Genomic DNA, 23,168 nt, shown 5'->3' on the forward strand with positions numbered 1-23,168 from the left:
GAGGGAAAGCAGTAACAGACCTTTTCAATAGCACAAATTGAAAAATGGTATTTCTTTCTCAGGAGAAAGTTGAGCCGTCAGTACAGAGAATATCTGCTGAGATGTCATTGCCTGGTCAATAAATAAAATAATTTTACCAGAAAGGAAAGATTACCTTGAAGACAGAATTCCCATGAGGATGTCAAAATTATATGCTCCGTGTCAGTCTTTAGCCAAACTCAAGTGTTTTCATGAAAAGATTTGTTGGTATGTTTTTCCTGCATTTTAGGTTTTGGTGAAATGGCATTCTCTAAGAAAGATTTCTTGTAAGCATTTTGGAACAGTAAATCCATTTTTAGTTGTTTTATAAATATAACCAAAACAGAAGGAGGATTCAGATGTTTGCTAGAATACACATAAGGAGACTGTTCTGAAAAAAAATAAAAATCTGTTTAAGAGCAGAGAAAATTCAATACTGTGGGTGAAATTGCCTGAGATATGCTGGTAAGGCAGCTGGCACTTCAGATTCCTCTGCTGGGGCTTTCAACAGTGTGGAAATGAGATGAATGAGAGAAGACTGGGGCTTGGGAATTTGTACGCTGATGCTTTTACATTTCCATTTTGCCACTCCTGGGTCTATTTACAGATACTGCTCTCGTGGTCAGCAGCACTGACCAGCCTGTGCAGGGGTTGTACATTAGACTGTCAATGGAGGGGAATTGCCTTTTCCCTGTTGACCATCTATATGAATCTGAGTCCTGCACACACGAGAAGGTGGTACGGTGGATCGGTCCTCCTTTCCTCTCCTTCCCAAATCACCCTTGCCGCTATCTGCAGAAGGGAAGTGGCACCGGCGGAGGGATGCAGCTGCTTTCTTGCACTGAGGAAAGGTCAATCGCAAAAGTTTGCAAGGATTTCATCCTCCATTAGGCAATTTTTGTGAAAACTTCACCTTCTATAAATTATATGGATTTCTGTTCCTGAATAGAAATTATTATACAATTCTGACCAGAGTTACAGTGTGATGAAGTTGGGAAGACATATAAAATGACCATATCTGTTCAGACCCAGGTCTGTCCTGCCTGGTATTATGTATCCAAACTGACTGTTGGTGAACACCAAGGGACAAGTAAGCATACAGTGTAACTTCCTCACAATATTTTCCCATCCTTCAGCTAATTTCCTGGCCCTCCCATATAGACATACAGCTCCATGATTTCCCAAGCCTGATATGATTTATTTTTTTTTTAGTAATCCCTAATGCATCTCCTTTCCAAGCACTTGTCCAGCTTCCTTACTTCTCCACTTCTCCACCTATATCGCTTTTTGCTGAACCTAGTCCCTACTGACTTTGGTTGATGTCTCCTTATTTTTGGACTGGAATAGTATTTTAAAGAAGTATCTCTACAGACTTGTCCACTCTGTTCTAGGCATCCACATGGGCAACTGGTGAAGGTAGAACGCAGCACTAGATGGTCCTTTGGTGTGACTTAACCTTGCACACCTATTTTCATGACCTGCTTGAGGCAATTCCACTTACACCCTGAATAGTGTTGGTCCCTCCCAACTCTTCTAAAATGATCACAGAATCACAGAATCGTTTGGGTTGGAAGGGACCTTAAGGATCACCTCGTTTCAACACCCCACCAGGGGCAGGGCCCCCTCCCCCCAGCCCAGGCTGCTCCCAGCCCCGTCCAGCCTGGCCTTGAGCCCTGCCAGGGATGGGGCACCCACAGCTGCTCTGGGCAGCCTGGGCCAGCACCTCACTGCCCTCATGGTAAAGAATTTCTTTCTTATATCTAATTTAAATCTAAATCTCCCCTCTTTCAGTTGAAAGCCATTCCCCCTTGTGCTATCACTACAGGCCCTTGTAAAAAAAGCCCCCTCCATATTTCTTACAGGCCCCTTTAGGTACTGGAAGGCTGCTATATGGTCTCCCTGGAACCTTCTCTTCTCCAGGCTGAACAAACCCAACTCTCTCACCCTGTCTCCATAGGAAAGCTGCTCTAGCCCCCCTGACCATCTCCATGGCCCTTCTCTGGACTCACTGCAACAGGTCCATGTCCTTCTTAAGTTGGGGACCCCAGAGCTGGACACAGCACTGCAGGGGGGTCTCATCAGAGCAGAGCAGAGGGGCAGAATCACCTCTCTCGGCCTGTCGGCCACGCTGCTTTTGATACAGCCCAGGACATGGATGGCTTTTTGGGCTGCAAGCACATGTTCCTGAGTCATGCTGAGCTTCTTGTTAACCAGCACTCTCAAGGCCTTCTCCTCAGCACTGCTCTCAATCCATTCTCCACCCAGCCTGTGTTTGTGCTTGGGATTGCCCCAACCCATGTACAGGACCCTGCACTTGGCCTCGTTGAACTCAATGAGGTTTGCATGGGCCAACCTCTCCAGCCAGTCAAGGTCCCCCTGGATGGCATCCCATCCCTCCAGCATGTCAACTGCATCACACAGCTTGGTGTTGTAGACAAATTTGCTGAGGGTGCACGTGATCCCACTGTCCATGTCCCCAGCAAAGATGTTGAACAATACTGTTCCCAATGCGGGTGCCTGAGGGACACCCCTCATCACTGGTCTCCACCTGTTCATTGAGCCATTGACCACAACTCTCTGAGTATGACCATCCAGTCAACTCCTTATCCACCAAGTGGCTCATCCATCAAATCCACGTCTCTCCAGTTTAGAGACAAGGATGTCATGCAGGACAGTGTAAAACGATTTTACACCAGTCCAGGTAGATGACATCAGTCACTTTACCCCTATCCACCAATGCTGTAACCCCCCCGGTAGAAGGCCACCATATTTGTCAGGCACAATTTGCCCTTAGTGAAGCCACGCTGGCTGTCACCAATAACCTCTTTATTTTCCATATGCCTTCGCATAGTTTCCAGGAAGATCTGCTCCGTGATCTTTCTGGGCACAGAGGTGAGACTAACTGGCCCGTAGTTTCCCACGTCTTCCTTTTCCCCATTTTCAAAAACTGGGGTTATGTTTCCCCTTTTCCAGTCCATGGGAACTTCACCAGACTGCCACGACTTGTCAAATTTGATGGATAGTGGCTTAGCCACCTTATCTGCCCATTCCCTCAGGACCCACAGATGCATCTCATCAGGTCCCATGTGCACTTGTACACCTTCACGTACCTTTGATGGTCTTGAACCTGATCTCCTACAGTGGGCAGTTCTTCATTCTCCCAGTCCCTGCCTTTGCCTTCTGCAACTTGCAACATTTACCAAGAAGCAGATGCCCTCCATTCTTTCCCTAGAGTCACTTTAGCAGAACTCAGGAAAAAATGAGGTTGCCTTATTTCACAGGCTGAAGAAGAAAGAACCAAGTGCTGCTTGTCTTTAAGATTGGGGGAAACAGAGCCTTGCCAGTGATTTGCACACCACTATTCAGAAGCCTTTTGTGCAGCCAGTGTGAATGCAATGTGAGCAATTTATGTGCATCTCCTACCACCCAGCCAGGCATTTTATTGCCAGCGCCATGGCTGGCAAATGACTCTTAAGGTCACACACTGCATTTTCATGATCTGCAAATCACTTTGTAAAGGCATTTTACTGCCCCTTAACCCCATTAAGTTCCTAGATTTGGTGTGAGACAGACAGGCAGCCCTTTTTATTAAGTAGATGCTTGATGTTAAAGAACATTTGCATCCAGCAAAATGCAATGGAAGCATTAACCATATTTCCATGCTGGTACTCTGTCAGCCCATTCTTTATGGAAACATAAGCATAGTTGATATATCTATGTGATAGTACTCTTGCAGTCTCAAAATTAAGGCTATATGGCAATTACCGAGTTTCTCAAAACAAGTATAAAATTGATGAGCATTCTTTACGTGAATTCATTCCCCTTTACACGGTTTAGGTTTTCACATGAGCACCAACCAGCTGCCTGTTGCTGGACCAGGATCTCTGCCAGGCTAGGTACCTTGCAAACCCGCAACAAACCCAAAAGTTTGGTTCCAGGAGTAACATTTAACAAAACTAATTTGTAATGCAACCCTTTTCATTGTAAAGTGGATAAAATGTGAGACAAAACTCCTTTGAGACCACATCTGCCTGTGCAGCATATGCAAGATGGACTGTCCGTGTAATAAAACACCCATGAGGCAAATAAGTAGCAAGAATACAGGAATTATTTGCTGTGCCAAAATCATGCAGAGCTCATTTCTTTTATGGTTTTATTCTTCTAGATGCTAGAGTTCAGGATGTCAATATGAAAGTCTAATCCCACTGGCAATCTTACCAGCCACTGTTCCTTGATAATTTCATGTAAGAAATAGGTCCAACTTGCTTTTTCAAGCTGTGGCAATTGCTTTGTTTGTAACAGCCGGTGATTATTTGGTGGGACTTGGATTTTGAAGGAAGTTTCTGAGTTTGTGTGTGTAAAAAGGACTGATGTTCAGGATCTGGCTTCTGATCTCTTTCTGAAAGCCAAGTCTCTTCAATATGTGCTCAACAAGCTATAAACCATCAGCTGTCAAGCTGTCCAAAGCTTACAGTTTGAAGGCATCCACAGTACACACCTGTACATGTCCTGACCCAACCAGGCAACTGTCTTGGCTGGGTCTGCCAACTACAATTGTGATTTGAACAGTGGTGATTGTCCCTACCTCTGTCATCTTGTGCCAGCCTAAAAACACCACTGTTTCTATGTCTGCAACCTTTCGGTTAGGGTTTGTCTCGCTGGACTTGCTGACTGATTCCTTCAGACCCTTAAGTAACCTGGTTGTCCTCTGGAGTGCCTACCTTCTTCCAGAGCTTTCTGGAATTTCACATCTTCCACAGCCCAGCGATGATGGTGTGAAATTTGGGATAAAAATGCACACTGTCAGTCCTCATTATGCTTAGGGTACTATTGGCATGAAAGTTTAATTAAAACCCATGGAGAAATCATCAGAAACAAACCTCCTGATGCACTTGGTAATTCCAGAGAGTTACAGCAGATGGGGCTGGTATTGTGCTGCTGGGAGCCCACAGTGCAAGTCCGCTGATGGTCCACCTCCTCCCTTGGAGGGACCCACCACCAGCAATTTGGGAAGTGTTCCAAACACGATAGGCAGAGGGGGCTTGAAGAATCAGGGCAAGTGGCTGCAATTACCAGCCTGCTCCTGATTTCCATTTCAAGGGCAGTCTTGCATGGAGCCAACCCTGGAGACTTCAAACCCATGAAGCAAGCAATGAAATGGATGATTTTGCTGGGTTTTAATAAATACTAGTAGGATTATTTTTGTTTTCTGTTTCCTGATGACAAAAAAAGTTTGGGTGCTTCACGTTCTCAAGATTTTTTAACATCTGGGAGTATCCTTTCTTCTTTTGGATGAATGCTACTTGTATCGCAACATCTCTGTACCCTTGTGACTGGCACCTAAGGAACAAAACCCAGGATCAAGATGTTTTGGATTGCATTGCAGACATGGCCTGCATGATTTTTTTTGTTTTCCATTATGCTTTCTCCCACCAACCATCCCTCTGAGGTACTGGCTTTTCAAACACACCTCTGGAGCAGCCCACTTCTCCCTTCAGCAGTCATATCACCGACTCCCTCAAGATGCCATTGACTGAGCTGCAAGCTAACCTACCCCCAGACCCCCTCACTCTCCTCAGTAACCAAGACAACCCTCAGTGCATAAGCAAAGGCAATGTATGAAAGGGGCAGTGCTGCTCAGATCTGGCATGGTAGTGAAGAAAAAGCAGCATTAGTCCCGCTTCATTCAATACTTCCAAAGATGAGACATGCTATTTTAAGTAGTAGGGCTTGTCTAGACATATCAGTGTCACTTTGGCTAATGTAGACCCTTAGCATGGGCATGTTTCTGCTGGGAAAACCGCGTGAGTATAGATTACTACTATATGGGGAAAGAACACATTTTTACTAGGACTAAACACTTCTTTGTGCTATGTCTACATTTCTGTTCATGCAGGAATAGCTGTGCAGATTACAGTAGTCCCATGTCAATTTGGTACGCAGTTACTAATTGCAGACTAGATCCCAGTGAGGTTGCAAAAAGGCAGGGAGAGGGTAAGGAGGTGCCTGAAGTAAAGAAGTGAAGGAGAAAGGATCTTCCCAGAGCACAAAAGATGAAGCTGAAACTCTGAAAGAGAATTTGACAGGTTGCATGTGAATAGTAGAAGAGATTTGTATTGCAGATGGTGGAAAAATCCTGGTTTGTTTCCCCAGGAATAAAATCAGATAAAACAATTGAATTCATGTGGTTGCTTTTAAGCTTCTTTGAGCAATCTTTCTGAACCAGGATGAAAAACATCCCTTGCAATTTGCATTTCTGTGTATGATCCTTTTTTTTTTTTTTTGTTCTGTTTTTTTTTGTTTTCTCCCTTCATCAGTACTGTACATTGGAATTCAAACCGTGTCCTGTTTGCCAATCATTGCAATCTTGAAAGGGCTGTATGCCTCAGAGGCAGAAAAATGTTGGGTGGAAATATCTGATTACCTCCATCTGTTGCACAGTTCTGTAGCTCTCATGCTCATCAGCTGCGACTCTTCTTTCATTAATCAAATCAAACAGGTCTCTGCCCTCACCTGGGAATAAAGCTTATCCATGAGCAAGGCAGAGCATCCATCAGTGCCACTCAGTGATGCCACAGCAGATACCTGCACAGGCAGCAGCTCCACTCCCTGGGATGTGCTGCCAGCTGTGTGTTCTTGCTGCTCTCCCTGCTTCTTCATTGAGTGCCTGATGAGCCAGTTCAGGGGCTAAACCAGCAAAACACTTTGCAAAGACACGTGAAAATGTTGCTGCTGGGTTAATTTCCTGAGCCAGTTTACCATGGGATCAAATCAAAGAAAGGGGTGGGAACATGCAGCTGAGCTGTATTGTCCAGCCATAGGGACCTGTTGGAACCAGCATCCCTCCCCAGCGGTGCTCAGAGAAGATGGCCTTCCTTTAGTCCCATCTTCCTAAAGTTTGACATACAGAACAACATGCATTTAAAGGAGAATATTCAAAATCTTTGCTTCTGGATGGCTAGGGGCAAGGGGTTTCCATCGTGCCTCCTATTGCAAACCAGGGAGCTCTTAGCAGCACCCTCGGTTGTCTGGGGGGAGAGCGGAGGGGGCAGGGGTGACTGTTGTTGGCAGATCCAGAGTGGACCCAAGAGCTCCCAGTGTGGTACCAGTGCAACCTTTCTGCTCCCAGGACCTTAAGGAATATGTCTTGGTCTGACAGTACTAAATCACGTGCTCCCATTATAAAGTGCTCCCCCTCTGATTCCTCCTGGTTTTATTTTTCCCCTCTCCAGTTTTCCAGATTTGTACATCTTATGATTGCTCTATCATCTGCCTTCTGGATACTTCCATTTGCATTTAGGACAGGAGCCAGCCGTGGGGTTAAAAGGCTCAGTCTTCATTTCCTGTTCCACTTCTGCATCTTAGCAGGGTTTTCAATCACATCCCAAGCAGTGCCTATCAGCTTTTTGTGTGAGACCTGATACGCAGTGCTCTGGCACGGCATTTGGGGGTGATGCCCAGGGCCTAATCTGCTTGTAACGTCAATGGATTGCCGGATTCTCCACTTTGCCCGCAATGGTAATGCCATAGGAGTAGTGGATTAAATATTCTATCTCCGTGTTTGTCTGCACGTTTATATCGCACTCCTGAGCCAAGAGATCCCGAACTGTCAACAAGCAGCTTCTTGCCAAAAGCCGGGGATGAGGTCAGACATCACTGGGAGCTGAGCCTCATTGCACCATGCCAGATTGTGCCCCTGCAAACCTGATTAAATCCATCATTTTGAGGGGAGTCTTTGACTATCCCTCAGCACTAGAAGGGAAAATGTTGGGATGAGTGCCACGTTTGTGGGTTATTTTTTTCCCTCCTGTCAGTATCAAAGTTACAGGATGAGCGAGCAGTGCATTGATTATTGAATTATTTAACGATTCCTCTTGCATCTCTGCCTGTGCTTCAGAAAGCCTTTGTGTGTAGCACGTTACCTTGGCTGACAGCTGGTGCCTGATGTGCTACGATAAATTGGGAAGAGAATCTTATTTATTTATGAAACACAAAAAATTCTTAGGGTTACTGACAGCCAGCATGTGTGTTTCTTGCACTGTGGTTTGTTGTCAAGTAGAAATTCAAGTTTTTTCTTCCTTTCATACCTTTTCTTGCTGCTGGTGGCAACTGCGCAGCTAAAGGCGAGTGTAAAGAATAGAAATTAGCAGTTCTAACTGTCCCTTGGGCTGTTCAGCTGTGGATCCAGGAGAAACTCCATTAAACTGAGAAGGGTACACCCATGTAATCGAGAGCTGAACTGAATCAGACAGGTGATATCTAGAGGTGGTGATACATGGTTTTAGCGGAGCACAGACATTATACTGCCCAAAGGATTCAGGTAGCTGCTGAAAGTCTGCACTGGCATAATAATGTGCTGCGATGCACCGATACATTTAGATTTCAGTCTGCTCTCCAAATGACATTGAAATTTGGAGCTGGGGGAATGCCTGTGTTTGCATTGCACTTGTGTCTGTGTGCACTGAGGATTTTCTGCTTCAGAGACTAGCAGGAAGGAAGTAAAGGATTCAGCTTGGATCTAGCTCTCTGGAGACCTGGGTATGTGATTGTGCTTGTTTCAGAAAAAAAAAAAAAAAAAAAAAAAGCTGCATAAACAGGTTGTTTTACATCAGTTGTCAGTGGAATGGCTCACAGATCAGATCTGGCCCATCATTCTGCAGGGTATCATCTTTCCTTTTTTAGAAAAGTAAGTTCAGTACTGCAGGGAGTAATTGGGAGGGCACTGCTGACCTGAGTCCACAGACAGCTTCCGATAACCAGTGTTGTTCCACATCCTTCAGCAATTTACATGAACGTCAGCCCTTATGGACTGCCAACAGCCATGCTAGGCGTAGGAGCCACCTTAGCTAGCTTTTGACACCTGACAGTAGATTTCTACCTCCAGACTGTCCTCTTCACACACCCCCTTTAGGTCAGTATCATCCGATCTATTTTAATTGCCTGCTTTATGCAGAGGTGACCATAGAATTGCCTCTTTCTTTCACTTTAATGTAGGATATAATAGGATAGGATAAGGATAGGATAGGATAGGATAGGATAGAATAGAATAGAATAGAATAGAATAACAGAATAGACTATTTCAGTTTGAAGGGAACTACAATGATCATCTAGCAAAGATCTTGATGCCTTGCTCAGAGGTGGGCACATGCCCTGGGTTGGTTGAGTCCCACCTGACCTGTCTCACAGAATAACTCAGCTTTTCAGTGACAGCTGAAAAACAACTGGTTCAAGAATATTTCCTCAGTCTTGGCAGTGTCTGATGCATTTTCTTTGGGTCTGAAAAACAGGTTGGGGCAAAGAAACCCAAGCTTTCCTTGAATTAGGTGGTTCTCCTGCTGTGAGGGTGTTTCCTGCAGGTGGCATTTCCCTTTTTGATCCAGCAGTGATGTCCACACCACCACAGTAGCACTTAACAGGAGCTCAGGTCTCCGCAGCAGCATAAACCTATTGCCTGGGTCACATCAGTTCCTTAGGATAAGCATTTGCCCCTTACTATGCGTGTGCCCAAAATGTGTCACAGCAGGACCTTGATCTCAGCTGTGCCTGCTGCTGCAGATGTATCGTGAATCATCAGATCAGGGTCCAGCATGGCTCTTTGGGCTCATACTTCTATCTCTTCAGTGGAGAGTCTAATGTTACCCCGGGGAGCTGTAATCTAAACCGGATGGCATTGCTGATGGGCTCCCAGCCAGCTAAGGTTCGTTTCCCTCCATCGTGTCCCTCCCCTTATTGTCCTAAGTGTGTTTCTTTGTTTCCCACATAAGGCATAGCATGTTCCCTTAGAAAAAGGGTGCTGATAGGAGGCTTAATGCTGTTGCTCTGCCCCTTGATGCATACGGAGGGGAGGCTTGTTTCCAAGCCAGGTCATCCCTTAGGAGGGACGGGATTTCCTGTTTCCAGGAGGCAGCATGCTCGGGCCATTCAGACAGCACTGCAAATGCCAAGTGCCGCTGCCTAACACATGTGAGACTCTCTAAGAGTCCTCACAAAATCTCCTGCTAGCAGTGGAGCAATGCAAAAAGTACACGGTGGAAATGTGTGAAATTACAGGCCTTCAGCAGCCCCAGCGTCAAGGGAAAAATAAGCACGCTCATGTAATAGGACTGCAGGGACTGGATTCAGCCCTCTGGGCTCCCATCTCTACTTCGCTCCAAGGATAAGCTAGGACAGATCATTCCCACTCCCGTGCTCCTTAGCTTACTCTTTGGCAGCACACAGAGATACCCGGCTTCAGAAATATGGTACAGAGTGTAGCTGAGCAACGATCATAACATCTGCTCCAGTGCAAAGTGAGATAAATACATCGGCTGCTCTTTCTCGGATCTGCTGCTCCCACACTGCTCCAGTTACGCTGGCACAGCAGTGAGGAAAGGTGTGCTGATGAGCAAAGAGCCCCTAAGACCCAGCTGAAATCCAAAGAGCCCACCCTATGGGTCACTTTATATATATTTATTCAGTCCTTCCTTCCACTTGCATCCTCTCATTGATTATTAGCTTTGATTTTACATCTATCTTGTACTTTCTAGGGGAGCAAAACCAGAGTCATTTACAGCACTGTGGGTTCAGGTCATGCTGGAGGTAGACATTCCCATGAGACTGCGACGTTCCATCTATGTCTCCTTCTCCCTACATTACTATTGCACCTCATGTACATATTTGCTTGCTCCTTTGGTAGACATCCATCTCATTAATCTCTCCCCTGGCTTCTTATCCATGAGACTTGACCTCTTCCTTAATTCACCTGCACTGCTACAGGAATTAGACACCTCATTGTTTCTTTATAATATAGCTTAATCCTACAAATTATCTGTCCTTTGGGCAAAGGTCACCTCGCTGTTGTCACTGCTGTTCAGTGATGATCAGAAGTAGCTCAGTATGAGCTTGTTATTCCCATCATCTGCTGCTGTCCTTGGTGACTGTGTCCCATCAAGGGGACATATCCAGCCTTCTTTCAGCTAGAAAGCTTTCCACCAAGAATATGTTCTCTGCATCATAAACAGATGGATTCAAAACCCCGTGCAATCAAGGCACCAGTAGAGTTTTGCATTAAAATAGTGATAAATGAGAATGGTATGGAAAGCTCATCAGCTGCACCATTATCTGGTCATGCATTGCTCTGGTCTGTGTAAATGACATCGATTTAGTATCAAAGTTTCTATGACAGAGACTGGGGCCCAGCTAGAGTGGCCTTAAATTCTCTAAATGAGTGGAAAAGCCTTTCTTAGATGAAAATGAGAAATCTTAAGTGTATCAAAGATAGGACAAGAAAAAGCAAATCTGGGGTGACTGTAAAATGCCTTGTGCTCTTCTGGTTGGGCCAGCAGTCCTGATCAGTCCTGACTAAAACAGTCCTCCCTACATAGAAGGAGAGGTTGCCGGAGCGGGTCTGCAGAGCAGTCAGGTGCAGGGTCAGTGCGACCTCATCATCTCCATGGTCCTCATGTTCAGCACATTTTCACCCACAGCTCAGGCTCTCCTCTCACCTATAGGCACAGAGGCCATGCTGCTCTGCACACCTTCCACTCAATTATTTAAAATTCAGTTGCTATGGTTCTACTCAAGGCGATCAGTTTAAAGAAAATGCAGATGGCCTCTGGTTTTGAGTTCCCGCTGCGCTTTGGTTAATTTGGTATGTAAAGGTATTAGGTTAATTAAATGCCATGTGTTGCATGGGGACTGACTGCATTTGTGGATTAATAAGTACACGAGTGTGTTCTGTGCTGTAAGTCCTCAAGCTGGCAGAGGGTTATTTCACTAAGAAAGGAAGGTAATGGGGGGAAGTCATGGGGAAATGAAGAGGTTTCCTGTTAATGCTGCAGTCGTTTTTCAAGAGCGGGTCATTGCAGTGCCCTTCATGTCTCTGACCCAGTATCACCCCTCACTGGAGAGACTGGAAGAATTTCAGTGAAGAGAGGCAAAGTTGTTCAGTTGGCTTTGAGACTCCTGCAGTGCTGGTCATATGGAGGGAGTATGGTAGCTGGCCAGTGGAGGATCATGGCAGGCGCATGGAAGTTTTTCTGCTAGGAGAAGTTCTTTACCAAGAGCCATATTGTGAATCAGGTGAGAGGGTGTCCTGCAAGCAGCAGGCATGGTCACGCTGGAGGTCTAAAGCAAGCTGTCCACAGCTCTCTGGCATTCATGGTGGAATACACGTAGAAAGCAGACAGAGAGACAAATACTACTGCAAGGTTTTGGAGATGTTGAAGAGGAAGAAAGTTGTTTTCGTTCAGCCATGCCCCGAGGTGGTGGAAGATCAGGAGAGAGACCAGGGCAAATGGACACTACTCCGCAACGTCAACCAGGCCCTGAAGCCCACGACCATTTTAGCGGTAAGATAGGGGGTCCCACACTCCGAGCATGGCTGGAAGCTTTCAGGCTAATTTGAAATTGGTCTCACTCTTTGTTGGGATCCTTATACTGCTTGTGTGAGCTTCTCCCACCTTCTTCACTAGTCTTTGCTCAACCCCCAGCACTGCAGTTCCCCTGTGGTGCAACCTTCTTGCTTTTTGCATTTGGAAGCTCCTCCTAAAGATCCTCTTCATGACTCGTGTTGATCTGTGTGTGTGTGTGCACCCATCGTGGTGTTTCCTCCTTTTGCACCCCTGTGTGGTTGTCACTGCCTATAGCTTGTGAGGTCCTGAGGGTCTGCCCCAGAACGTTTGGAAGGGCACTAGCACCCAGCAGCTGCGTTGAGGAGGAACAGCTGGACCATGCTGATGCTGCAAAGTGGCTGGTGGTTTTCTCACTTCTCCAGTACTCTGTTGTGCATGTTAGAAAATAAACTACATCAGTCTAGGCATGAGGCAGGTTATGCAACTTATAAGCCAGCCTGCCCAAGCTGTCAAATGCATGAATCACCCCGATTTTCCCTGAAATCCCCAATATTTCTGCTGCTTTTTGGGCTGATCCAAAGGCGATTGTATCAGCGGAAGGAGTGTGACTGACTTCCACGGCTTTGATATCAAATTGATTAAAGTCAAGGGAGGAAATAGGTCAGCATTCTTAATAAGTGATGTTATTTTTTAACCTCCCAGACCTTTCTGAGCTTACCAGCTTAGCCCATCCCATAAGACTTGCTTTTTTCAACAGTATTAAGAACTGCACTTTAATGTGTTTAGAAAGAGCATTTTGAGAGGATGAGCACTCTGTGCATTAGGCAGGCACAGCACAGGAGTCCTCTTAGCGCTAGTACAGTATCAATTTACCTCGGGTAGAGCAGGCTGCCTTTTTATCTCAGCTGTGTGGTAATAGAACATATGAAGCAGGCTGCTTTTACAGCTGTTGAAAACTAGAGATTTTTAAAAAAAACTAGCATTACATTTCTTGTTTTCTTGATTGAGAGCAATTTTTAACAGTTGCTGAGGTGTCAAGAAGGGCTTTCTGTTGAGCAGAACTCTTCTCTTGCTGACACCTTGATTAAGTTACCCACCCTGTGCATGAATTTGCTCAGCTTTGCAGCAAAGGTAACAGTGCTGAACACTCTGAAATGCTTTAAGAGTCTGGGATCAAAGGATCTAAGAAATAAATATTAATATAGTTGGATTCATAATGTATCTATGCTTGACTTACTGTATTCATTAGCTGTTTCTGGTTGGGTTTTGTTTTTTTTTTTTCCTTTTTTCCTTTTTAACTGAGTTATGAGATGTGAAGGTAAGGCAGTTAATGGGAAAAAGGTCTGAATAGTATATTTTTATGAGCAGGGTAAAGATACTTGCAACAGTGCTGTAGCGCAACCCTCTGAGGAAAAGAAAACCCCAGCTAGGGGCTGCATTTGAAGCTCCATGGAAGCAGGATGACTTTGTTAATATCCTGGGTGAAACCTAGCAAGCAGCTGCCAAGGGTGGAGTCTTCCAAAAAATGGCTGGGGACTCCTCGTGTGCAGTGTTTCTCCACGTGCGAGTCTCTGGATGTAGCTTTACATCCCTGCGACACTCACAGCTTAATACCGCTCGCAGTCCTGGTGTGCGATGACTTGGATGATGGAGGTTTCATCATGGTTTATATTGCTAGATGTCTCCCGGCCCCTCCACCTGGAGTGGAGCTGAAGGTTGTTCAGCAGCTCGTTGGGTCAAACCAAATCTATAAGCACTTTGTCCACAGAAATGGTCGATAGTGGATGCTCAGGAGAGGGGTTATATCAGAGCACATGCAAAGTGATCCCTCCTATTTTTCACTTTCCCTTCTCCCAGCAGTTTTTCCGTAATTCCAAAGGCAAGTAATGCATTTGCATTGTGCTTAACAGGTACAAGTGGAGCTGGCCCCCAGAAATGTGGTGTTAGGTGGGGCTGCAAGTTCACAACATTAAACTCAGCTGCATGAAAAAGTACATTTACTTGCTTGATGCAAACATACCTGACAAAAATTTAACTAGATGGCTCCCAGTTTTAGCACCATTTCATGTCGAGAATAGGGGTAGGAAATAATTCTGCTGTGTTCCAAACAGTGTAGGTCTGCTTGGGAGTTTAGTTTGGGGTTCTTTGGGGTTTTTCTTTTGTACTGAGGAAAACAGCTTCTTTAAAAGCCTTTTTGCATTCAGGTAATTTAATATCCACAGAGCTGATGAGCAGATAGTCCCTGCCCAGCAGGACTGACAGAGGTCTATAGGATCACCAGCAACATGGAGTGAGTGGATAGGGGTCAACTGCTTGCTGTGTCTTTCCAAAACAAAACCACAGAGGTCTCAAATGAAAGAGGTAAAACATTTGAAACATGCAAAAGGACATTTTCATGCTATTTGTAGCTAAATAGCTTTTCATGCTATTTGTAACTAAATAGTTTTTCATGCTATTTGTAGCTAAACTCTTCCTTTGAGGTTATGGATGCTAAAACTTTGCACAGCTTCAGGAAGCAACTGGACATGCTCACAGTAGAAAAAACCCACTGAGAAGTATTAAATGCAAAAAGCCCACCTAGAAATTGCTGTAGCTGGAAGACCCCCTGAAGAAGTACATATATCAACCTCTTTGGTATGTTCTTAACCCTTCTTTAGTCATTCCTTTTCACCAGTCCCCAAGGTAGGGCAATATATATTTTATAGTGGTTATTTGCAAGGAAAGGATGTGCCACAAGCCTCCAGACAAAGCTTTCCAGACCTCAAAACTGTCTCCTAAGCATCGACTTTCTAGCTTTGTACATTGCACAGATGGAAACCTCTGCCTGAGTGGGCTTTTCTGCTCTGCCACCTGCTTGCTGCTGGATTCAGTGTGTGGCCAACAACCACTCATAAGTTCATGGCACGAAGACATGGTGCAGTGGGTGCCTGCTATGTGGAGCATGCCCTGCTGCTATCACCTTGCAGGGTGTTTCCTGAGCAGCTGTGAAAAAGGGATGGTTTGTGGTTTGCAAAGTAATTGATTTGATTCATACCAATGATTTGGATACAAAACATGAGCAACTTGTATCCCAAGGGATGCTGAACCTTCTGCAGCCCTGAGTGTAACTGTCCTCTCTTCCGTTCCAGGGGGATTATGTGTGGATGGACCTGAAAACCGGACGGGAATTCGATGTCCCCATTGGAGCAGTGGTTAAACTGTGTGACTCTGGACAGATCCAGGTTGTGGATGATGAAGGCAATGTACGTACAAAGGGTTGTGATGACCCTTCTTCAGCTCTACGGCCTGGCTAGACCAGGCTTTGTCACGGACTTCTCCTATGTCCTTGGGAATCAGCTGTGCCATAGGTTTCTATTTGAATGTGTCCCTACTTTTGTGGCTGTACTGGGAGTGAAAGGTTGAGAAGCTTCTTGAGCACAATGGTAATAGAAGCCTCCAAAATACATTTAGATAGTGCTTTGGGCAAACCCACCCTGACCTGCTTCTGTTATCCAGTCTTTCCTGACCTCCTACAGGATGTCCCAAAAAATGGTTCCCCTTCAGGTTCCCACCTCTGCTTCTGGCTGTTTCACAGTAACACCTCTATCACAAGCAGAGCATGACCTGAGCAGGTTCTCTATCATTTTTTTTCCCCCCAGGCTGAGATAATTATGATTGCCGTCATTCCCTTCAAGGATGGTAGAAAGAGATTTGGTTTAGCAGGGTCCTTGTATCCAGTTTCTAGTGGCTTTTGAAACCCTTTAGAAGTGATCAGTCTAAGCAACATTGTCAATAAAAGTTGCCAACCCTACACATCCCTCTCCTTTTCTAAGTCATCTTTTCTCTGCTGAACAGTATTTTGTGGCAGAGGGTTAACCAGTGATGTGAAAACACAGTTGTGTGAAGGGAAGAACAAATCTGCTGTTTTGTAAAAACTCCCCTCGTGCTGGATGTCCACACTGCCCTGGATGATACTCCTGCCAGGATGACTCGTGTCTCATGTCTCTTTGCTGCTCCACTAAACCAAAAGATCTTTTCCTTCTGCTATGAATATTTCAAATTAGTCGCTGCCATGCACCAGGAATAGAAGCTGTGGCCCATGGTGCTAATGCTCTCCCCATGTATTTTCCTCCTCCTGGTCCTTCTGCCTGGGGTGGGCTGTTTCTGTCTCATCCCAGTGGTACTTCATGTGACTTACCTTTCTCTGCCCTCGCTCTCTCCCCAGGAACACTGGATTTCCCCACAGAATGCCAGCCACATCAAACCCATGCACCCCACCTCCATCCATGGGGTGGAGGACATGATCCGCCTGGGTGACCTGAACGAGGCAGGAATCCTCAGGAATCTGCTGATCCGCTATCGGGAGCACCTCATCTATGTGAGTGTCCTCCCCACCTCCACCTCTTGCTCTGCATTTCACCCTCCTCTATCCTCAGCTCTGGGGAACCCACATAGGGGAAACCCTGATTGAACTGAGCATCTGGGTTTCTACCTTCACCTGGACCAAAGGGGTGGGGAGCTTCTGCACTATGGAGGACACACTACAGAGTTTATGGATGCCTCAGTGAAAGACCCCATGAGTTAGGTAATGAGCAAAGTCCATGTCACCTCACTGTGTAGCCCTTGTAGAAGTTTTGGGAACGTGCCTGAGCTTTCTGCACGCACAATAACCAGTTCAACCCAAGCCATGTGTGTGTTGTAGTAATCCTAAAGCAAAAGCCTTGGACAACTGCGTGCTGGATGTGGCCCTTCTGCCTTCTCCCTCTGAACCACTAACTCATTCAGCCCAAGTGAGTGAAGGCAACAATTGCTGGAGGTGCAACAGTGGAGGAAGGATGAGGAGGTGCCTGCATGAAATATGCATGGGAACAATGAAGTGAGGAATTCCCAGAACAGCTCTAAAATACCTTCCCCACCTGTGTTTATGACTTATTAGCTCTGGGTTGACTGGGGTCCCAGCAGCTGATCTCTGGGGGGAGCAGTATCCTGCCTTGGCTCAGCTCAGTCATGTCATGCCCAGTGGACCCCGTGCAGCCCCTTGCCAACCCAACAAGACATTCAGAAATTGAGGGTTTTACAAGGAGACAGCCAGAACTGCATCTTTTTTTTTGCAATAACATTGCAAAGGCCACCTCCCCAGCAGGACAAGAGTCAGCACCCAAGTCTGTGCACTGGTTTTATCAGTGTGCTATATGCTGGGTGGTCTGGTGCACATTCTTAGGTAGAAGTGCAGAGCATGTGTGTGTTTGCCACTAGCTAATGTATTCGAACAGCCTATGCAAATGTGGAAAATCTGTATTGCTTTCAAATCCTACAGTTTTCAGGCACTCAGGTAAGTGCCTGCTGTGCCTTTGAAGGCCTTTTCAAAGCCACCTGGTACTCTAATTTTTAAAAGGCTCTAGAGACTACTAGATTTTCAGGGCAGAGGGAATTGCAGTGCAGTCCAGCTTCCCAGGTAGCAGAAGCTAACAGACCATACCCAGGATTTTATCTGTGAAGTCTGCTGGTTTCTGCTTGATGTCCAGTGCATTTTGATAGGATGGTTTTGGGTTAGAGCTGGGCAGTGGTGACCACACCACTCTGTTACGCAGGCTGTTCATATGGTTGACAGCTCCCTGCCCCCAACCCTGGAAGATAGCCTTCTCTTCTTTCAGAGATGGAGTTCAATCCTAGAGGAAGGCAACCTGGCTGCTGAAAAGGCACCCATACATCCCCAAAACTCGGAGGAGAATAGAGACCCCCAAATTCCTCTCTCATTCAGACGCCTTATTATTTATGCATGATGGCTATGTCCCCTGTGCTGTCAGTTTAGAGAAATAGGCATGACCTGAAAACTATTCACACATTAGATGAACTGAGTTACTCCCTGGAGCTTCAGGGAGCCACAGCCATTTATAAGGATAAACTAGCAAAAGTTAGCCACCCAAATTCATGCTTGAGGTGGTGTCTCCATGTGCACTAAGCACCCGTGGCTGTCACCAGGGATACAAATACAACCAACAGAGCCAACACTGCCTTTCAGCTGGGCAAACATAGGTGCCTGTTGGATGAGGTGACTGCTTTAGAGCTGGCTGAAGCTTGGGTATCATAGAAGAGTTTGTTGTGGAAGGAAAGTTCAGGTTGGAGGTCGACAGTCCAACCTCCTCCAGCTTAGAGCATGTCCATCTTCAAGGCTAGATGTAGTAGTCATGCAGATAACTAAATTCAAGCAACCTGAATGCCAACCAAGTACAGATAGCACAATATTTGTAGCTGATTGGATCATTCAGGGAACATGTACTTATCCATGGAGCATTCCCCCTTTTCCTTCTGTTTGTGGGCACCTCACAGTGGTACCAAGTGGATTCCTGCAGCTCTCCTTTGCTCTCTGAGAAAGTTGGGATCATGTTGGATATGTTTTCAGTGGTGTCCATGTTTCTCTCCTGGGGTCTCTATGTCATCAGGCAAGCACTCATTGCCTCACTAAGTGAACAGAGGTCCTCAGGTAAGATTTCACCTGTGCAGTATCAGACTGCCTGTGAATATACCCAGCTTTTTCACAAAAGCTCTGCCTCTGAGCTCCCTCACCAAGCTATTCACAGGCATCCAGGGGGATTATGAACACAAACGAGCACTGGGCAGAGCATTGTTTGGCAGCATCGTACTAATAAGGGCTAATGCAAAGCCCAGCTTCTAACCTGGAGGTGAACGTGGGTGGTGATTTGGGCTGAAGTGACTCAGCAACCATGTGGTTTCTCTACAAGTTATTCGGGTCTGATGGTGACAGTGCTGTGTGTCCTACAGAGCTACTGCATAAGCGATGGTCACATTGCACAAAGGGATTTGCATCACAGAGCTTCCAGGTTACTGTGCCTTAATTTCTCCATACCACTAACGGCTTTCGCATGCCAGCCCATGATCCTGGGCACAATGCAGCCATTACAGCCATCTCAAAATCAGAATGACACTCTCAAAGTGACATAGAGTGCATAGCTTGATGGAGTGGCACCTAAACCACCTCTGTCTACATGTGTGTTGTTGGAGGCTCAGGTACTCAACTTTAGAGCTCATGTTTTAAGAGCGGTGGCACTAAGAGGAGTATATTTGTGTCAAAGTTGGTAAATATTAGTGGTAGTTTTTCAGACCTGAGGTACCGCATGGATACCATGTGGTTAGGGAACACCCAGTCTCTGAAAGCTTTATTTTCTGTGGTATAATATGCTCTGCCTTAAAGGTAGTGAAGCTCAGTGTGACTTTACCTTCACTGCTTGGAAGGATTTCTGAGCCTGCTGAGTAAAGGGTGACTTTCTCCATAGGACTTCAGTCCCTCTTGTCTCCTCATCTCCTTAGCTTTGTGGAGAGTTTAATTCTGCTCTAATAAAATATAATTTTCTTTTTTCTCCTCCCTCATATTTTACTCGTAAGACAAACTGCGGTGGGAGGGTAAGTATGACTCTCGGCACTGTCATTTGCAATCGCTGTCATGCCTTCCACTGGATCACTTGTTTCTATTCACCATTGTGGCATTCTCATTTACTTTGCACCATCATTGCTGCTGCTTCACAAATGCACCAAAAGCATCAGCCACTTTGTCACAGAGCTTGACCCTCATGGTGAAGTTGTGACACCTTCCCAGAGCTGGAAAGTCCCCAACCCGTGAATGTGGTCAAAGCTGTAAGTACTTCTCAATAATGACCTCAACTTGAAGGAGAGAAACTTCTGCAGCAAAATAATAAAAACTTCAACAAGGGTTTGTGGCCCATGGTTTGTCTTGCATGGACTAAGAGAAACTATGCTGAATAGTAAGAGTGTCTGGTGGGGAGTTTGGACTCGTGAGTAAGGTTAAATCTGTTTATCTGGAGACAAAACCAATGCCTGCTGCTGCTCCCGAAGGGCTGCCAAAATGCAGTAGTATTTGGTAGAGCTTTGACCCCATAAAAATCCAGATGAAGTCAGCTGTGGTGTTCTGGGTAGCAAGGGAAGCAAGCTCAGAAAGGATTTGTTTGGGGCTAATTAAAATGTAGGTCATGTAGGCAGTAATGAATTTTCTCTGAGATGTGGTTCCTGTGGCCAGCTACGGCAGAGCCTCTGACTATCAGGAAAGCTTTATTTCCCCAAGGCAGAAGGGCTTTGCCCTCACCCATCAATAGAAACCCCAGAGACAGTATTTCCTTGGAGGTGCCCTTTGGCCCCTCATCAGCAAAGCGGACAAGGTTTTGCATTCCGTCAGCTGCAAGAATTGGGCAAATGGTATTTATCAACTAGGAATGACCTACAAAACCAGGCAATAGTACAAGAGTTTGTGCTGACAAAGTATTTTGTGGATCACAAGGGAAGGGTCAGTGAGAGCATCCACAAAGCATTCCTGCAACTAATGGTTAACTGCTTTAAAGGTCTGGCTGGCTGCGTTCAGGACAGGGCAGACCAGTGTGACTGAAATGCAGGGATTTCAGAGATCTCTGCAAAGAGTTGGCCTTTTTGGAGAAAGGCACAAGAAAGATCAGAAATGTCCCTAAAATCAACCTGGTAGTAAGTATGAAGAGGAAAACAGTCTTCCAAGTATCTTGCTCAGGACTGGAAGGAGTTTGGGGATGCTTTGAGAATCTTGGTGACACAAACCCATTCAGAAATTGAGCTCATTCCTTCTCCTAAGCACTGAGCTTAGCTGCTCTGTCCCTGTTGAAGGCTGCTCTGGGACTTCTCGGCTCCCTTTTTTCAATGCCACCTTCCTCTAACATCCAGTCTACATGCTTTCACAGCCAATTTCTATCCTTTGGATTTCTGACAACTTTCTTCTTGAGCTTAAAGAACTTTTTTTCCTTTACTGGCACGTAACCCCCTGTTACAGGGAAGGCTATTGTGTCCTTTGTCAGTTATCACTGTAAAGTCAAACCTCACTGGGGACTGAAGTGAAAGTTGCTCCCTGGTGTTGGCCATGAAGCTAGAAAGTGAGAAGTCCTTAAGGTCTTTCAGCATCCCTACTATAGCACACAGTTGCCACCTACTGGCTGCCTTTCAGGAAGCCTGAGCTGGTGGCAAGTGTTGTGTAGCTGTTGTCAAACAAATGATCTCGCTCTACTCAAGCCCTTTCCATCAAGATTGAGGAATGCTGGGCCTGGTGGGAGAAATTCAGCCTAGGGCTTCCATCTCCAAGTCTCCCTTTCCACTCCTCTCACCAGCAGTGTTAGGTTTCTTGCTGCCCACACAAACGAGAAAGTGAGGAGATGAAGACACAGACTCCTGAATCCAACCAGAAGACCTTTTATTAGTCCAAAACCCACGCTTATATATCTTTGTTCGTTGTTCACGTGCAACATACTAAAATATCATTGGTTAATCAATAATGTTCACACACTTCTTGGCTACATATAATTGGTTAATTACTAAGCTACAACGCACTGAACTTCTTGCATTTTTTTTCTCTCTTCTTTCTTATCTCTGTCAGTTTCATGTTCAATCGCGCATCCACTCCAGCCTTGCTTCATATCCCATTTTTCTTCCAGGCATTCAGCCAACCTTATCTTACTTTCTTTCTTCTTCAGCCTTCAAGGTCCTTCACAGGCATTGTGGCCTCCAGCACTTGCTGTAAAGCTCTCTACAAACAGCTCAGACTTGTTCTCTAAATCAGCCAGTTTGTAATATGCACAAGAAGAGGAGCAGCTAGCAGAGCACGGAGAGATTTTCTTCTCAGTTTGCAAGCATTCTTGCCCATGCCATTTTGCTGCTTCATGGCAAAGGCTTATTGTTGTTTTTAGGCCACACAATTAATTATTTTTATGTTTAAATGATTTTTTTTTCCTTTTCTGAAAAGGCTATATAGACAGCAGTGGGACAGTTTCACAGCTGGTCCCACCAGAGAAGAAAAGTGAGATTAATCTTGCAACTTTAGCTGCCAAAAGGTAACCTAGAGAGGGTGACTTGGCTCCTTTGAAGTCATGGAGTGAAAGCAGCCTTCACCTTATGCCCTTTGGGTGGCCTGAGGTGGAGCCGTGTCACTTGCTATAGACACTAACAAAAGTTAGCTGAAGTCGGCAGAGACCCTCATTCTCTGCCTTGAGCTTGGGATGTGGCCAAACCTTCTAACATCAGAGCTGCACCTGAGTAAGGTCATGAGCTCTTCGGTGAGAGGTTTGAGAGAAATGGCTCCTGGAAGGGCAGAAATGAAACAGCAAGGCACTACAAGGGGATTTTCTGCCCAAGGCTCAGAGCAGCTCTGCTCATTTGAGTGCCACAGAGAGCATGGGGTGGACCAAAATTTCCAAAATTTCAGAAGTAGTTGAGAGGGGGTGTGTCAGGACTTGGTGGGCCATATCCATGTGCACAGGACAGGGTTTGAACTGCAGCGTGGAGAAGTTTGGTTAGGCAGAGATGGTAGAGAAGAAAGTATTGCAGAGGGAGGCTTAGCAGCTCTGTTGTGGATTTATAAAAACAGGTTAGACAGACATCTGTCAGGAATGCTTTGGATCCAGCTGGCCCTGCTTTGAGAAATGGCAACAGTCTTCAGATTTCTTTCATCTCTGGTTTCTCATAATTTGTGCAACGCAATAGGTATGTGTGGATATGTGTTGGCTCTTATTTGCAAATATAAGCTTGACTTGAAACTCTGAATCTTAACTGAGTAGCATCTAAAATATGAATTAAGGCTTGAATTCATGCTGTGCATGAGCAGGGCTGAGTATGAATTGATTTAGATAGCTTGGGACCTCTGTTCCAGTTTTGCTCCAGGCTCCATCCTGCAAGCATCTTTGACTTGACCATCATCTTTCATCCAGCTTTTGAAAAGCCTTGATTTTTCTGGCATCCACACTCCATCCAAGCTGCCAAAGCCTCTCAGCTCTATCTCACTGTCCCCATAAACCT

The 23,168-nt window shown here is 45.6% G+C and overlaps 1 protein-coding gene across 5 annotated transcripts in view; it reads left to right on the forward strand.

Annotated features, from left to right (window-relative positions):
- The window catches only part of MYO7A (myosin VIIA), a 108,150-nt gene that overhangs the window by 26,309 nt on the left and 58,673 nt on the right, over positions 1 to 23,168 (forward strand). For 3 of the 5 annotated variants that reach the window (XM_056328325.1, XM_056328324.1, XM_056328327.1), the window contains exons 3-5: positions 15,479 to 15,592; positions 16,555 to 16,707; positions 19,734 to 19,751. In XM_056328325.1, the coding sequence (XP_056184300.1) occupies positions 15,479 to 15,592; positions 16,555 to 16,707; positions 19,734 to 19,751 (285 nt within the window). The remainder of the gene's footprint in view (positions 1 to 15,478; positions 15,593 to 16,554; positions 16,708 to 19,733; positions 19,752 to 23,168) is intronic. The other 2 variants (XM_056328326.1, XM_056328328.1) reach the window with 1 other exon arrangement.

This window comes from Falco biarmicus, chromosome 2 (assembly GCF_023638135.1).
Source record: "Falco biarmicus isolate bFalBia1 chromosome 2, bFalBia1.pri, whole genome shotgun sequence".
Taxonomy (NCBI): domain Eukaryota; kingdom Metazoa; phylum Chordata; class Aves; order Falconiformes; family Falconidae; genus Falco; species Falco biarmicus.